This window comes from Aegilops tauschii, chromosome 7, assembly GCF_002575655.3.
Source record: "Aegilops tauschii subsp. strangulata cultivar AL8/78 chromosome 7, Aet v6.0, whole genome shotgun sequence".
Taxonomy (NCBI): Eukaryota; Viridiplantae; Streptophyta; class Magnoliopsida; order Poales; family Poaceae; genus Aegilops; species Aegilops tauschii.
Window position 1 is genome coordinate 3,054,709 of NC_053041.3, and position 17,537 is coordinate 3,072,245.

Consider the following 17,537-nt stretch of genomic DNA (forward strand, 5'->3'; position numbering starts at 1 on the left):
ACTTTAAAATATGTCTATATTACATCCGTATGTGGTAGTCCATTTGAAATCTCCAAAAAGACAAATATTTAGGAACAAAGGGAGTATATTACTTCCTCTTTAAAGAAATACTAGCTGAATGCGCGTGCGTTGCCACAGATCAACAAAATCAGAAAACTACGACGACATACTACGACGAAAACTACGACGACATACTACCATCACATGAAGTATGTAAATGGGTGTGTGCATCCGGTTTCTTTTCTCCTATCCAAGCGTCTCATTGGCAATCTAACAAAAAAATCAGCTTCCCACGCAAATGGGGCCTTGATTAGTGACGCAACATGAGCGGACATCAACCTTCAGGAAGTACCCGTCAAGCTCACCAGATGCCGGCGCACCGCAGAAGTAATTCTGCACACATGAAGACTTAAAAGGCAAAAATCAATGTCTTAGAAAATTAAAAGAAGCTACACATATAAAAGTGTAAAAAGGTATAAGTGGGGGCAAAATTGTGGAATAGCTCTGATGAATGCATAAAAGGCAGTACACTACCAGAATAAATTAGTCTATGTGGCACTTTCATTATCATCGAAGTTTACATGCTCTTAATGTACCCTTCGAGAGCATAATGAAATCCTAAGAAAAATAAAATTATTATCAGCATAATCAACATACAAGATGTCTAGAAAGCAAATAGTAATGGTCATTTTGACAGGAATGAAAATATGACACATTATTTAGAAAAAAGAGTTATAAATTCAATGTGCAGGCAACATGATACTAATTTATACACACGCACTTGTCATGCCCGCAGCAGGAACCATTTGAAAAAGAAAGTAATCATTATTGGTATACATATACTTGTCTTGGACACAAACCGAAACCTACATGCAGCTGAAATCATGCATCAAACCTGCATGTACAAAATACATCTATATTTTCTCAAGGTTGATAATTTTATAGTTTGGTAGCCATCTGCAACCATGCATCAATTCTCAGAATCATATCATGATTGATTTTTTTTTTCAATTTGGTAGTCTGCAGATCAATATAACAAGCAACAATTTGAGGGTTGGGAGACATTCCTAATATGATTCACTTTTTTACAATGTAGTTTCATCATCATCGAAAATTTCCCAATTTGGTAGTTTGCATATCAACATAACAAGCAACAATTTTCCACTTTCTATAACGCAGTTCATCTAGAAAATGATAAACAGGACGTGGGTTTGACACCTAATGATCATCTGCACATTTTAAATGATACCTTTTAGACCTTGTGATAAAAAAAGATGTTGAACTATTGGCAAAGATTCAAAATCAGTCAAGATATTATTTAATTAGCACCATGATTCTACAAAAAAGTGATCAAATTTGAGTACCTCTGCCTTGAGTCGAGCACCTCCATTGTCATCTGATTATTCAATGACGGACTGAATCAGACACAAGACACACAGTCATATGCCTAAATTCAGAATAACACAACAATCACACCAACACCCATTAGGAATACACACTCACTGCCCTGGCATGCAGCGGTTCATGCTCCTTTTGAAATTGCCTCTCGTGATGTGACTATCATGTTTTATCCATGTGCCCGACAATCAAATCAAGTCAGATAGTGACTCCAACTTCTTATTAATTGTGTGTTCCGTTGAACCTTTTAAGCGGTGAAATTACTTGTGCGCATACCATTCCGATGGGCATGCCGGAGTTGATATTGGAGGAGCCATCCAGGGGATCAAAACAGACACAGTACCTGATGGGAAATGAAGAGCCACACATACACTTCATCAGAAACAGCAGAAGTAAAATTGCTCGACCATATCAAGTTTGTGAGCAGAGCATATGGACTGGAGGTTTTTTACACACTTCCCACGGAGCTTTCGGTCCAAGTATGAAGCCTCCTCGTCCTCCTCGGACACAAGAACGCACTGCATATATGACGCCGTTCGCAGAGCAGTGTCACAAAACAGAATAGAAGCAACGATCTTGTTCAAAAATTAAAAGAACCGAGATGAGAGAAGAGTCATACGGTGCGGCCACTGCTGACAAGGGCATTGACCAACACCTCGTTGGCAGATCACGTCCAACTTCTTTCTGCTCCTCCACCTGAAGAACCCACGGCAAAGAAAACAGGCAATCATCATCATAGCACCATTCTCACGGAAGAACAACTTTGATGAAGAGAGGAAACAAGCGCTTGCCTGGACGTTGCTCTGAACTGAGAGGCCGATGAGCTTGGCTTGGCCGGCCTTGTTGAGTGTGACGAACTTGCAGCCGAGGACGATGTGGGAGAGGAGGATGGTGAAGTCGCCGCGCGACTCCAGGTGCCTGCTCTGCTCCTTCAGCAGGTATCGCGTGATGGTCATCAGGTCCGTCCGGAAAGCGTCCGCCGCATGATCCATCTCGTTACTTCGACCGTGGACGATCCTCTCCCTCGCCGTTTACTTAGCCCGGATAGAGAGTTTTGTTGCCTGCGTCCCTGTTCCCATCCCGCCGCCTCCGCCTCCCACGGCGGCTCAAGAGGGAGATCTCGCCTCCGACGCCGCTGCTCCCACAAGGACCCGCGTGCGTTCCCGCCTCGTGTACGTCTCCACCGTGTTCACACTGCGTTGGAACCGGCGATCCACCTATTTGACACCTATTCCATTCGCCTCTCCTTCGTCTCCGGCCACGCGCTGCATGACTACTCCGGTGCCGCAGATTCAACCCACCCAACTGTTTGAGGAGAGTGATTGGAGGAGTCGAGGCAACGGGACGATTGCGATGGCACCAGTCGAGGAGAATGGATCGGGAGCGAGGGGAAAGCACGAGATCGGCCAGAAGCCCAGAACCGCCGCTGCGCTCCTGCCTCTCCCGTATCTCCCTCTCTCTCTCTCTCTCTCTCTCTCTCTTCCACGGCAAGCGGAAGGCACGGGATGGGAGGCATCCAATCCTCTAGACCCTTACGGCACCCGCAGAGGATCATGTGTGGGTTCCGCAGAGGCGAGCACAAGGGGCGGCGACGAGATCGGGGGCGAGGGGTTGGGACGTGCGACGTGTGTGACGACAGTTTTCGTTCTTGTTTCGAGCTGGGATTGATTAACCGGTCACAATTAGATGGGGGCGACGTGGGTGGGAGGATGTATCGATAGCTAGCGATAGGAGGGAGGTCGAACCATCACAACGTTCGATTCTCCTTTAATAGTAGAGATAAGAGCGTTTAGATCACCAAAGTAGTGATCTAAACACTCTTATATTTCTTTACCGATGGAGCGGTTGGTAACTGTCCATCTAAACAGCTAAGAGAACCTTTCAAGAACACCCACTTGCCTTGTCTGACATGACAACTGGAGAGCAGAAATCACGTAATATGTCAAAAAGGTTGGGGTTGTAGTATGGTTTGCAACCGTGACCTGGATAAGGGTGTTGTGCTAAAGATGGCGACGGAGAGACAAGCAGCCTCCCTCTCCAATTCGAGCGATGCTGCTGAAAGTGGCACCCACACAGTTTTCATATGCAACCTTCCGACAGAAATAGTGTCCTGGACGTCTTTTTCCTCCATAGTTTTCTGAAGTTGTTTTACGAGCCAATCCTAAATAGCAATCACAAGGTTGTTTATCTAATATAAACGCATTTGTAGAAAGAAAACAAGTTATGCACAGCAAAATAGTGGCTAAATGCTTTGCATCGCTGACTCCTAGTGTTTTAAGAAGAAATGATTACATGAAATGAGAGATCATATTTATACACACAAGTAAACAACTTTTGCTAAAGATGTACTTATAAATTTCTGGAGATTACTATTGCTAAAAGGTAGATTGATCTGAGTATCGGCGCCCGTAGAATAAGAGGAAATCTTTGATGTGAATCAAGTTTGGCATCCACTTGAAGCACACCAATACACACGACTGCTTGTTTTGCTTCAACGGTAAGCCAGGTTTTAACCAGGGCCTCGGACAGCAGCAGTTAGTTCCCACTGTACAAACTACGTACCTCTGCACGGCGCAACCTAAGACAAGGGGGTGTGAACTTGGCGCCTTCGGAGGGCCTGGGTCTCGCGGTAGATGAGAGCAGCGAGGTGCCATTGGAGGCGATGCCAAGAGCGACGGTTCGAGCTTCGAGGTTGGGAGAGAAGAGAGGGGAATATGCGTTTGCTACCGGAACATGCCGTGATTGCTAGATTATGTTTCCAGCACAGAAATACGCTTTCCCATGAACATGGCGGTTTAGTCAGGTTTGCACTTTTTTTTCTTTTTTTCCCATATACTCCCTCCGTCTGAAAATACTTGTCATCAAAATGGATGAAAAGAGATGTATCTAGAACTAAAGTACGTCTAGACACGCCCCCTTTTATCCACTAGTACAAATGCCCGTGCCTTGCAACGGGCGGAAAAAAATCAAAGATGTGCCATTACATGGCATTTCATATATGTAGTTCCGATTAACATAGATAATAAGATGACACTATTATTGCTTTTTGAAGCATGAAGTGTGGACGTGAAAAAGCCACCTTAATGTCTTTCATCTGATGAAAGAGTAGTGGTGCGTGAAATAGTCTGTCAATCGGTTTTATTTTTTGAAAATTTGAACAATTTATAAATTTTTTATTTTTTATTAGAACAAAACATGTTTTCAAGACAAACATTTTTAACACGTGATTTTTAATAATTATTAATATTTGTTAATTTTGTGAACAATTTTAAATGTTTTGAAGAGGGACATTTTTTGGGGGAATTTTGATAATCTTTTAAAAAGCGTGAACGTATTAAAAATGTGGATTTTTTTGAAAGGGAAAACAAATTGAAACACTCTTCATCTTACACACACACACACACACACACACGGTGCCCGCGTTATGAAAAAAAGATTGATGGTGTCCGCACCCTGAAGCATGGAGTTGAGAACGTTGTAGGGATGTCCTTCGTTTTCGCCTCGTGCAACTTAGTGGGATATACAGAGGGTCGAACTCATTTGCATCGATACCGAGATGTTTGTGGTGACTTCATCAATCTGAAGACCCGTCGGTTGAGTCTCTCTAGGGTGAGTGTGTATGTATGTTTGCGAGTGCCTATGTTTGTATTGTGTTTTTCAAAAGAAGATTCTTTTTAGCCTTTGTATGCTACAATTTAATGCGCCATGCGTCGCATTGGAAGAAAAAATTGATGAAGCCACATCAATGTCTTTGACGGCGTCTTCTTCGGCATTGCACTGTCACCGAACGAAAGAATTGTGGTGCATTGAAGTGGGATTGTTTATATAAAATTTGTTTGTTAATATTCAAAAGCAAACAGGTTTAGTATGTTTTTTAGGAAATGATGGTTGTTTTTGGTTTGCAAGATTATATTCCGTTCCTTTTGTAAGCCACCAACGTATAAAATGTTTAATTCCTCGTTCCCCACCGCTGAAATCTTATCCTCTAGACCTCTCGTCCAGTTTCTTCCTCTTCCTCTATTCCCATCGTTCCCCTCTCATTTTCCTCATCTTCATTCGCCAACGCAAGTGTGTCCACGGGAGACGCTGGAGACGATGCACGGCCGGGTCATGCTGCAAAGCTTTCGTCGACCGGGCACTCCGATGCTGCCGGAGTAGGCACTGTCGTGCTTGCCTGTGCAAGTTGCGGGTTTTGCAAGGCAGGGGCTCACTGCTGCTAGCCAGCACGAGCTGCTCGAAAGGCTGGGCGACACAACAGCCCCGGCCTTTTTTTGTAAGGTGACCAGAAACATTGGTTGCTACAGCTTGAGGAGTGTAGCTGGTGCTCCAAGCCGACTACCTGCGGCTCTCCGGAGTTACTCACGCGACGCGGTGAGTGCTATTTTGGTTGCTGGAGACGCTGTGCGTGTGGGGATGGAAGTTATCTTGTGGTTCTGTCATCAGCGAATCTAATGGCCCAAATCATACTGTATTGACGCATTTTCTATTCCTCAAGGGGTCGTCGTCCTCCTGCTGCTGATTGGATTTTGCTTCTTCCTTCTGTTCCCTTCCTCTGGTTGTTGATGCCTCAAGCAACCACTGCCGATTGTGTGCTCATCGGATATCCTTAGTTGTTCCTTCATAGCCTCCCATTGAGTTTATTCCGTTTCTTCCTCTGCTTGTACGACCGCGCGTTCCCACTCCAGCAGCTCGGCCTTCCTGCCTCCGACCGCGTCTGAAGAGGAGCTCTAGCTATGCCACGAGCAGGCCATCCCAGCAGCTGCCGCCGCCCCTCTGTCCTCTCTCTCTCAGCTTTTTCCTTTTTCTTCTCTCTGTCAATAATCTTTGTTTTCTATGGGGAAGGAAGTCGCCATGGAACCATCCCCGCCGCCTTCGGCCCACCACCTCTCCGTCGGCCTCGACCTCCTCCGCCTCGATCCGTCCGCCCCGCCGCCGGATCCACGCCGGAGCAGCCGTGTCCGCCGCCCAGACCACCAATCAAGAGTCACCTCTTGCCTGTCCTGCGGTCGGGAGGAGGACGACCGAGAGGAGCACCCATTCATCCGCCGCATGGGCTGCCTTGGAGCTCGCCTTGCCTTCGGGCCGCCACCTCTCCGTCTGCCTCGTGCTCCTCCGCCCCGATCCATCCGCCCCACCGCCGGATCCGCCGCCCAGACCACCAACCAAGTGCCGCCTCTTGCCTGTCCTGCGACCTGGTCGAATAATAAAACTGCAGGGTCCTTTTTTGTAAGAATGAATCGTTTTTTCGGATTAGCCATTTTAAAATAGGACAGCGGGTTGAATTTCAGAAATAGAGAAACTTTTTTGTAAAATTGCTGCGACGACGTACGACCGGCAACCGTACATGCTTTATTATTTATAATACTACGAAAAGAACCCGTGCGGCAACCGAAGAAAAAACACAACACACACTCTTAATCGAACAACCATCACTCAAGACCACAATAGGTTCATCTCCTTTATTTTAGCGACGCACCATATTTGTGTTACCGCTTATCCTTCTTTTCACAAACCAAAACTTATTAGAATGTGGTTAATCCTAAGACGTCTCTCTCTCCCTCTCTCTCGCTTTCTCTCTCACTCGCGATGAGAAATCTGTTGTTTTCCCCTGCGAAGTATTCAGAGGTATGCATGTGTAGTTTTTGATGTTTTCTTTTTCCTATATGATTATAGTGGGTGTTTATTTGCAATCTGGATCACCGCCTGTATGAAAGAGAAATGGATCATGCCCTATAGTTATAAGTTTGCTTCCAAAACAATATTTAAAAAATATTTCACAGATAAAATTAACATCATATACAAATTTCACACATTTTTCTAATCAAATTTCATATATAACATATTAAAATCGGAGTTACGGTTTAAAAGATACGTATAATTTAGAAAACCATTTGTTTGAATTAAATATCTTCCAAAATAATATTTATAAATACTTAACAGGTTTAAATAATCTTATATTCATATTCTACATATTTTTTTAATCAAATTTCATATATAACATGTTTAAATCAGAGTTACGGTTTAAAAGATATGGATGGTTTAGAAAATTGTTTGACTTAAATATGATCCGCGGATGGAATACCTAAAAAGTCAGGTTTTTTTAAAAAAAACTATAAAATAACGGTTCAGTGTGATTTAAATCTGAACTGCGGGTTGATTTCATAAAAATGCAGGGGCTTTTTTGCAAATTGACACGACGGACGGGAAAAACCCTACGTGCTTCATTATTAGGGAAAGATTTTGATACAAGTATTTTCGGACCGAGGGACATACATAAACGCTTCAATACGACCAGCTGGCCGAAACTTCCGCCGGCCGCGTCCTGCTCATGGGATCAATTTTGATCCAACTGACCGTGCGGTGCATCTCACGCAGGTCCACATGCCTTCCCTCTCTTCCTTGTCTATTTCCATATGACGTCAGCCGCTCATTTTTCCTCATCCCCTTTATTTTTTCTCTCTGGTACTCAATTTTCCCTTATTATTACATGGCGAACACAAGCTCCTCCACGGCTGCCATGGCCCTACCTCCGGTGCCAGGCCATGGGCGCGCCCACCTGGTGACGCCATTGCTTGCACACGGACGCACCCCATGCCTGATGCGGTTGGGGAGATAATCTTCGTCGGAATGGCAGGACCATGTGTTGCATCCTCGCTGGTCAGCATGGATGGCGAGCTACGGCGTTGGCAGCGTAGCATGCTGCAACCGGTGGCGACGAAAGCTAGAACCTGGATGGCAGGAGCTGCAACCGGTGCCCAGGAGAACTGCGATCATGGACGGCGAGTGTGGTGACCATGGGCTGTGAGGACGGCGGTGCTGCTATGAGCAACACCCAACGTCGCGGTTTTCTGCTACATGCTACAACCGGCATCCCATCCGACTGCAACCAGCGTTGCGTTGTGCTACATTGCATAGTCTTGTCCTGTTTTTGTGCTACAAGCAGCATTTAAGCAGCATCGCAAAAATGCTACAAATCGGCATCACGCCAAGCTGCAACCGGTAGTGTGGCGAGCTGTGATGGCTTAGCAGCCAAACATTTATTTTGCTGAAACCGATGGTCGAATTTGTTGGAACCGGGTGAGCGAGATGGTGCAATGGTGCGGTGCCACCAACGAGCTGAGACATCTGGCGTTAGCGGTGGCGAGCACTCCGGCTCACCCCTGACTGTTGCATCCGTGGAGTCGGGGACAAAAGCAGGTGGCGAACGACGGTGAGTGCGGTGACTAGTGACGAGAATGGCAACCGGCAACGAGAACGGCCGGAGAGGGTGGAGACAAATGTAGGTGGCGAATGAAGGAGAGTACGGTGACCGGCAACGAGGATGGCAACCGACAACAAGGACGGCGACCGACAAGCATGTGCGACCGGCGAGGCACAGAATGGAGCCACGAGATGCAGAATTTCTCGTAGGCGTGCATTGACGAAATAGCGGACGAGGGAGTGCATCGACCGGTTAGCAATACACCAATCGGATGGCTCTGCAAAACAATATTTACTAGAGCCGCGTCAGTCACTTGAAAAAAAAGCGATTTTTTTTTGCGAATGAAAAAAAAAGGCGATTCTAATCGCAGACGAATTTTGGTGGCCGTCCGATCTACGTGGCGATTCGCGCGAGCTCACGTGGCGCTGGGCCACGGCTCTCCGGAGCAGAAGAGGAGTGGGAGAAAGATGCCGGAAATATTTCTGCCGGCGGCGATGAAGGAGGTCGCCGGGATACGGAGCCGGCGCCGGCGCCATCCAGTCCCCGAGGCTGAGCGCGGGTGGAGACACTCGTCGCGGCTTGATATGTGAGTGTTGGATCTGTAGCTAGTAGCTCCGTGGTAAATATCTACTATTCCAATCCACCGTTAGAATTGGACACCACAATGTATGTTACAGGTTCATTATAGGCCAAACTGGAGCAACTACTCCAACATCAATCAAATTTCTAACATCTCCAGTAAACTCCACACCTCAACTAGCTTTTTCCTCGTTTCTAGATCAACCCAAGAATCAAAATTTCCCAGCTTTGATTCTCCACCCCCAAGGCACACTGCCATACTTCTCCTCTAGCTATAAAGACACTATATCCACTGGCGCTTCCGAATATCACCTCAGTAGATTTATTTACCTCAAGAATATTACTCCCTCCGTCTGAAAATAGTTGTCATCAAAATAAATAAAAAAGGATGTATCTAAATGTATTTTAGTTCTAGATACATCTCTTTTTGTCCATTTTGATGACAAGTATTTTCGGACGGAGGAGCTCCTTCCAAATTTTACCTCGGTTCTACTAGGGACGTCAATAAGATAGCATTGGAAGAATTTAAGACAGTTGGAATTTATTATTATCTGTGTGCCATCTTCTCATGTAGTTGAGTTGTGACGGGAGATAATGCTGTCTTTTGAGCCAAGGGCCTGGATTGAATACTCAATGCTCCAGCCTGCAATTATCAGAGAGCCGTGATACATATACATACCTCTGGCCCGCTTCCTCTGCTTTTCCTCTGTTTTCTCAACTCTGAATACTTGTCTGTAGCTTCAGGTTTCAGGCGTTGGGTCGACTCTTCTTGGGGACAGACGGAGATGCTGCCCCTCATTACACTAATGGAGTCTGCTATCTATCCTCTATCAAATACACGGTAGACTGTAATAGTAGATATTCGATATTTGCCGCATACGGCGGCGAATCGAAGGCATCAGGGACACTAGGTACACTTTTTTTAAAAGAAGGATGACCCCGGCCTCTGCATCTGGACGATGCATACGGCCACTTTATTAATTATTCTCACAAGACCTTATAAAGTAATACCACAATAAGATTAAAGCCGCCGTCTAAGCAACAAACTGTCGCTACACCTATCCAGTTGATGAAGGAGCGCAGATAGCCTGGGCCTAATACCAAACAGACATCGCAGCCAAACCTAACATCTAAGACCTGAGGACCCATCCAGGACGCCTGCCGGGCATGGGTCTCGCCGGTCCGGCGTGCTCTCAGAGGCCGCCGCCGCCAACTGTCACCGCTCCATCTTTAGAACTATACTGATGCATCAACCTTGGTCGGTCTAGCTATCATCGACACCACCACAGCGCCCAACGACACCTCCTTCCTGCACGCAAACAGCTGTGCACGTCGCGGTCGCCACTGATACACCTCAGCACCATGCTGCCAAATACCACCAGCCGACACAGCTTGAAGTCTTTGGAAGATCTGTCGTGCGTAGCACCTGCCGATCAGGCATGACAAAGCGTAGCACCTGTCGGGCAGGCATGACTTGACATCTCCACCGAAGCTCCGTGCAAGACGAAGCCGCTCCACCTCCTGCCTCTGACTTCCAGCGCTGCTCCACCAATGATGCTCCCAAGAGAGAAACGACACCGCAGTGTCGCCATCTTTCGATCTGGAACACCAGATTCTAGGGTTTCCCCCAGAGCAGCACGAGTGGGTCGACAGTAGTTACACGACAATGCCTCCATCAAGGTAACGGCGTGTAGAACGCCGCCATCGCCTGCCAACGGCTCGGTTTTCACCGGCAACAATGTCTCCTCAACTCGCAGCCGGGACTAAATGATGGATCTCGAGATCCAATCACCAAGCCTCTGGCCGGCCATCTTTGACGAAGAAGATGACCACCACCATTGGCCAACGATGCGACGCGAGATGAAGTAGGGCGCTGCCAGCGTGCGTCCTGGCCAGCACCACCGGCGCTAGGCCCGTCCCGGACCACGCCTCATGGCCGAGGGCAACGGCAAGCGCTGCCACGACGAGGACGCAGACCGAAGCCCAGATTCGGCCCACCCGCGCGCCGCCACGTGGCCACCACCAAGCGCCGTTCAGGGGCAGCCCCGCCGCCGTGAGGGACGCCACCTCACGGGCAGCAGGCGCCAGCCCCCGGCGGAATACCGCCGCGCGCCATCGGCTGCCGCGAGATCTGCGCGAGAACGGCGAGGACGCCCCGCCGCCACCTTCCCCGGGGACCACGCGGGCTTCGCCGGTGTCCTCTCCGGCGGCGGCGAAGCGGGGGAGGAGCGGGGAGGGGCGGCTGGCGGCGCGGTTAGGGTTAGGGGCGGGGAGGGGAGGGACACTAGGTACATACTGGACCAACACTTACAGATCAAGCCGCGGTGACTCCACTCGATTCTATCTCATGGACAGGGATGCCACCGCATACAGATACAGACAAGTACTGCAACACCTTATTTATCAGTTATCTTTGTGCAGGAAAAAACAACAAGTTCAGTCTTGTCTACTATCCGTTGAAGGTTGTTCACACTCTGAAAAAACATAAACAAATGGAAAGAAACACATCATTTTAGAATATTAGTGCACACACTTTAATATAGATCAAACTACGAGTACAGCCCCTTTCAAAACAGTTGACTGAATATCATCCTATACACCATCACAATGTGTTAAGTGTCACAACTGTTAGAATATATAACCGTATTGTATTTGTATAGATATATGGTTGTATAACCGTATTGTATTTGTATAGATATACGGTTGTATAACCGTATTGTATTTGTATAGATATACGGTTGTATACGTGTGGTCCCCTATCTTACAACAACTCACAAGAAATGCAGCTAACTAAGTACAGACCACGAAATAGTTATCACAGCTACAGAGATCATGTAGCCTCCTATATACAGATATCCTGAAGATTCGCAATGAATACTGAACAGGCAGTGGCAGGTCTTGTCTGAGATCTTTGTAGAGGTCGAACAATGCTAAGGAAGCAACTAATTACCTAATCCGAAGTTTCTTACAGCATCCAAATTCAAAGCCTGTAAGTGCAGCGGGAACGGAATACATCATGACAGGTGGATTTGAACAGTACAGAAAAACCTTGTCATATCTTTGGTTATTCTCATTACCGCTCATCAGTACAGAAGACATGAATGAAATAAGTTGGAGGCTGAACTCGATTAAGTAATCTAAAAACGAGAGAAATGATCGGTTGTTCTGAAAGTAGTTTTCTCTGGATGCCACCTTCAGGTTTCAAAAAAAGAAAAAAAAAAACTATGCTAGCTTTACAATTGGATCTGATCAGCAAGGTCGTATTTGCCCGTAAGGGTTTCTCTCAACTCAAATGCAGGTGTATCAATTTCAGCAACACCGTGCATCTCAAATAGTACAACTGTTATTACTGAAAGTGCATGCCGCCTTATGGCCATTTGATGATCTCCCCCAAAGTCACGTGTTCCCTATAGCAGGAGTAAGGATAAACATTCAAGCAGGAAAAAGGTACTACAAAATTGAATTCAAGATGCTTCTGAAATCTATCTACTCAACATAAGTACAAACAACACCGTGTGTAATATAATGGTTCATTAATAATTCATACCTTGGGAACTTTAGGCAATCTCTTCCTCGCTGATTCATTCATTGCTCTCCGTAGCTTTCTTCACTTCACCCTGTACTGTAGGGGCTCCAGTTTAGGACAACTGGGAGCAAACGATAGCTTGGGTAACCACTGCAGAATCCACGCGAAGAAGCAGTGCCCTTTCCGTCAGTAGCATGATCACTATGCAGCAGTAGCACAGGAGCAGTGCCCGAGCGGCGCTGAGAGGTTGAATGTCGAGTGCGCCTACCATAAGTACAAGTTGCACGGCCAGTGGCAACAGGGCCTCCTGGGTCGCCTCGCCCGTTTGAGCAGCCAGTAGCACATCAAAGTGTCCTCCTTGGTGCATCAAGGGTTTGGAAAAGCTGAAGAAAATATTCTGCAACAGTTTGGACTGCAGGTAATCAAGTTTCTCCACCAACAGCTGGCCTTTTTGGCTCTCACTCGAATACCCACGCCTGCCAATGAAAACAATTAGTCATACCACGGGAGCTCCATTTCCCTTCCCTTTTGCGTGCACCCAACAGACTACAAAGTCACAGGACCAAATTAAAACTCACCGGAATATGATCGCGCTGGACTCGGCTGGCTTTTTCCAGTCGACATAAACCGGCAGCGTCAGGGGGCAATCGCTCTTCAGGGATGCTTCTGAAAAAGGCACTACAAAATTGAGTGGCCACTACTTGTTAAAGATGCTTCTGAAATCTACTCAAGACAAGTAACAACACCGTGCACAATGCAATAATTCATACCTTGGGAACTTTAGGGAATCTCCTCCTCGCTAATTCGCATGCTGCTGTCCGTAGCTCTCTGCAGGGACTCCAGTTTAGGACAAGTGCAGGGAGCAAACTGCACGGCCAGTGGGCTGGCATCCCTGTTCCCGATGGAGCTTCAGTACCGGAGCATCGGAAGGCCACGGCAGGCACCTTGGAGAACGAGACCGCCTTAGGGACGACGGTGGCCGCGCGGTTGGAGGACCCTTGTAGGAGCCTCCTGAGGTCGGCCCTCTCCTTGGAGGCGGCGGGCGCTTCGGGGACGGCCCAGCCGCGCGTCCTCGCAGGAGAGCGCGGCAATGGCAATGACGTCGGTGGCGCAGGCGAAAGGGGTCACGCAGTCAGTAGTCCAAGATGGCGGCCTAGTCGCTGGTGAGCACGCTGGCGTCGAGTTACCCGGCGCCGGCGGCGAGGGCGTGGGCCGTGGCGGCGGTGAGGACGAGCGCGGAGGAGGAGTCGGCGTCGGCCGCCGTGAGGAGGAGGAGCTTTTGCAGCAGCACCATGGAGGCGGAGGAGATGGGTCCGGCAGGAGGTTTGGTCCCGTGCCCGTGAGGGAGAGGAGAGGAGCAGCAGGACGGGGCCATCTTGTGAAATTTCTCAACAAAGATAATTCTACAGGATAGTCTAGGCTGTTTGTGATTAAATCTCTTAGTCTGTTGTTACTATGCTCTAAAAGTACTCTATAGTCTATATTCAACAACCAAGCTATTCCTCATGGAATTGGCCCGGAAAGTTGGTTCTGGCCAAAGTCCAAGGTAGTGAGTTTTGTAAGATTGCCAAGGTTATTTGGGAGGGACCTGTTAGTGAATTATTTCTAAGAGACAACGAATCTAAGTTGGCCAAATAACCTAATTCTCGGGGAATGTGGCCGGAAAGTTGATTATTGTCAAGATACAAGCTAGTGATTTTTGTGAGATTGCCTAGGTTGTTCGGGATGGAGCCTGTCAGTGTGTTGTAGCTAAGCCTCAAGTAGTCTAAGTTGGCTAAATAACCTAGTTCTCGTGGAATTTGGCTAGAAAGTTGGTTATTATCAAGGTACAAATTTGTGAGTTTGGTCAAATTTCCTATGCTATTTGGGATGGAATCTGTTAGTGTGTTGTTGCCAAGATCCAAGTACTCTAAGTTCTCAAGGCGACCTACTTCTCGAGAGATGTGCCCAGAAAGTTGGTTCATGTAAAGATATAAAATAGTGAGTTTTGTCAAATTTCCTATGCTATTTGGGATGAAACCAGTTAGTGTGTTGTTTCTAAGCTCCAAGTCCTCTAAATTCTCAAGGAAACCTAGTTCTGGAGGGACGTGTCCAGAAATATGGTTGCTGTCAAAGTACAAGGTTGTAAGTTTTGTCAAATTTCCTATGCTATTTGGGATGGAACCAGTTAGTCTATTGTTGCTAAGCTCCAAATCCTTTAAGTTCACGAGGCGACATAGTTCTCGAGGGATGTGTCCAGAAAGTTGGTTATTGTAAAGATACAAGGTTGTGAGTTTCGGCAAATTTCCTATGCTATATGGGATGGCACCAGTTAGTGTGTTGTCACTAAGCGCCAAATCCTGTAAGTTCACAAGGCAACCTAATTCTTGTGGAATTTTTCCAAAAAGTTGGTTATGATCAAGGTATAAGGTGGTTAGTTTTGTCAAGTCATCTAATTTGCTTGGGACATAGCCGGAAAGACTATTTATGGACAAGTCTAATCTAACCAGGTGCTTTAGGTGTCCTATTTCAGGATGGATGTCACCGACTAAGTGATTGTTTGACAAGTTAAGGGTCACAAGACTACTCATAGTGCCTATTTGCCTTGGTATTTCACCAGAGACTTCATTATCATGAAGCATCAAAAAACGCAATTTTGTGAGGTTTGCTAGACCTTGCGGAATTGAGCCTCTTATCTGGTTGCCTTTGCATAAGCAGAGCTTGGAGCTCCACGAGGACCCCAATGCCAGGAGGGATATTCCCATTGAGGTTGTTGTACGAGAGATCGAGGCGCGTCAAAGTCCTCAAGGCCGAGAAGTTGAGGGACTCCAGCACCCCACTCAGCCACATCCCCCGTAGAGAGATGCCGTAGATCACCGGCCGGTGTCGGTGCACATCGGTACCGCAGGTGATGCCACGCCAATTACAGGGTGCTGACGTGTTTCCCCAGGAGCGCAGGGCCTGCTGGCTTTGGTTGTCGAGGCTATCTTTCCAGACGAGGAGTGCTCTTTCTTGTCCTTCGAGCATCGCTGCATCCGACGACGCAATTGCGACGGAGGTGGCCATCATGATCATGATCAGTATGGTCATGGTGAGAGAGGCAAGCATTTTGGGTGGTGGATCCATCTCCATGACTAGCTAGCTAGGCTGGATGGAATTGGCTGTGGTTTTTATTCTTCTGAGAAGTATTGGCAGCACATTAAATAGTCGAGCACACATCTGTCGATATGTTAAGGGAGTGTACATGTCAAAGAAGAGAACAATCGTGGCCATGGAATTCTGCAGAACATGCCATGCTTGATGGAGAGTAGGCAGGAGACTTACAGCCAGCTCCAGCTAAGGGTCAAGTCATTCGGATGGGAGGCATGTGCTTACTGATATGTGGATGGCAGCGTTGCATATCTCACACGGCACAGGGTTCCTTCTGGCGCGGTATCATGCTGTCTGTGATTGGCCGATGTATAAGTTTGGGAACTTCAGAACCATGTGTGTTACCAGGTTTTCGCCCCACAGCGTTCGTGACGGCGACCGAAGAAATGGCAGTGGGTTTCCTGATAGTGCTTGGACTCGCTCTACCTCTTTCCCTCCTCCTGGCGTTGTTTCTGGAACTGGTTGTATTTTCGTTCATTTGCAACGGAAAGGGGTAAAGCCCGGTTCAAAAAAAAAAAATCTCACACGGCACAGCAATGTTGTACTAGCTTCCAAACATTCGATGGATACATAGACCAAAACCACGGCATGAACGATTTCACTAAATAGTGGAGCACACCTTTGTCCATGCGTGCCTGACGGAGAGTATGCATGCATGAGAGTTATGGGCAGCTCCAGCTAGCAGTCAAGTCACTCGTGTCCATGTGCATACCGATTTGAGGATGGGTGTCTCACACGGCAATTCTAGCGGTCAAGTCACTCGTGTTGGAGCTAGCAATGTGCATACCGATATGTGAATGGCTGTGTTGCATCTCTCACACGGCAATATATGATGTACGATAGATTATTCCAACACTTTGATTTGCTGGCGTAACCAAAATACGAAACTACAAGCTACTGTAGATTAGTTTGCTGCATACGGTGAGTTGTGACTGTGACACGATGCAATGTTGTATACGGTGAGTTGTGAGTATTTACTCACAGCTGAACTATTTGCTTTCTTGAGAGTCTGAACAATCTTCTGCCACTAGCATCGAGACCAAACAATCTTTTGAGCAAGGCGCAGAAGCCAAATACCAAACATCTTTTTAAAAACTGACAGACATACAGCCTAAAAGAGGTGCTGAAACAAATCTGAGCAATCTTCCACTGAATGATTCTTTTTTTTTTTTGCAGAAAATTCAGACTAAAAGAGGAAGGCCCAGGAGAATATATGATAAACCAAGCTGAATGTGCTGGTTTCCATACTATTTTTCTGCAGAATCCAAACGATCTTCAACAGGAAAGAGAATAAGACTCAACTTGGTGTTGGGAAGTGACTTAACTTACAGTTCATCGAGTAAAATGTCACAGATCTGCCGAAGTGACAAGAAGCCAGCATCACGAAGAATAATATATCTGTACTACTATGTACTATGATGGCGGCACCACAAAATTATCCACTCAAACTCTTCGATGCAATGGCAAATAATATTTAACAAAGCACTCATGACAGTATAACATTTCCTGTTTCATCAAACACACACAAATCAAGCTCAGTTTTTACATGGTTAATCAATCACACACACGCCACACCACGCAAGCTTTACAAATCTTGGTGGATGAGCAATTTTATTGCAAACCACCCTGCAGCTTAAATTTAATTGCAGGAACATTAAGTAAATCAAAATTTAAGCTGGTGCACACCATGTCATGAGTTCTTGG

At 46.8% G+C, this 17,537-nt stretch overlaps 2 protein-coding genes across 2 annotated transcripts; both read right to left on the bottom strand.

The window, feature by feature from the left end:
- Positions 1-282: 282 nt before the first annotated feature.
- On the bottom strand, positions 283-2,390 carry LOC141026402 (fructose-1,6-bisphosphatase, cytosolic-like). Its single transcript, XM_073502887.1, has 4 exons — positions 2,190-2,390; positions 1,855-1,916; positions 1,675-1,741; positions 283-393 (listed from the first exon to the last, which is right to left on the bottom strand). Exons 1-4 carry the CDS (start codon positions 2,388-2,390, stop codon positions 283-285), a joined length of 441 nt encoding a protein of 146 aa, XP_073358988.1.
- A 9,223-nt stretch (positions 2,391-11,613) lies between these two features.
- Positions 11,614-15,875, bottom strand: LOC109787187 (uncharacterized). Its single transcript, XM_040396722.3, is given in 6 exon segments — positions 11,614-12,585; positions 12,726-13,180; positions 13,283-13,382; positions 13,475-14,287; positions 14,290-15,388; positions 15,390-15,875. Coding segments are annotated over 3 exon segments (1,605 nt in total). The 5' UTR covers positions 15,816-15,875; the 3' UTR covers positions 11,614-12,585; positions 12,726-13,180; positions 13,283-13,382; positions 13,475-14,207.
- Between the last annotated feature and the right edge of the window lie 1,662 nt (positions 15,876-17,537).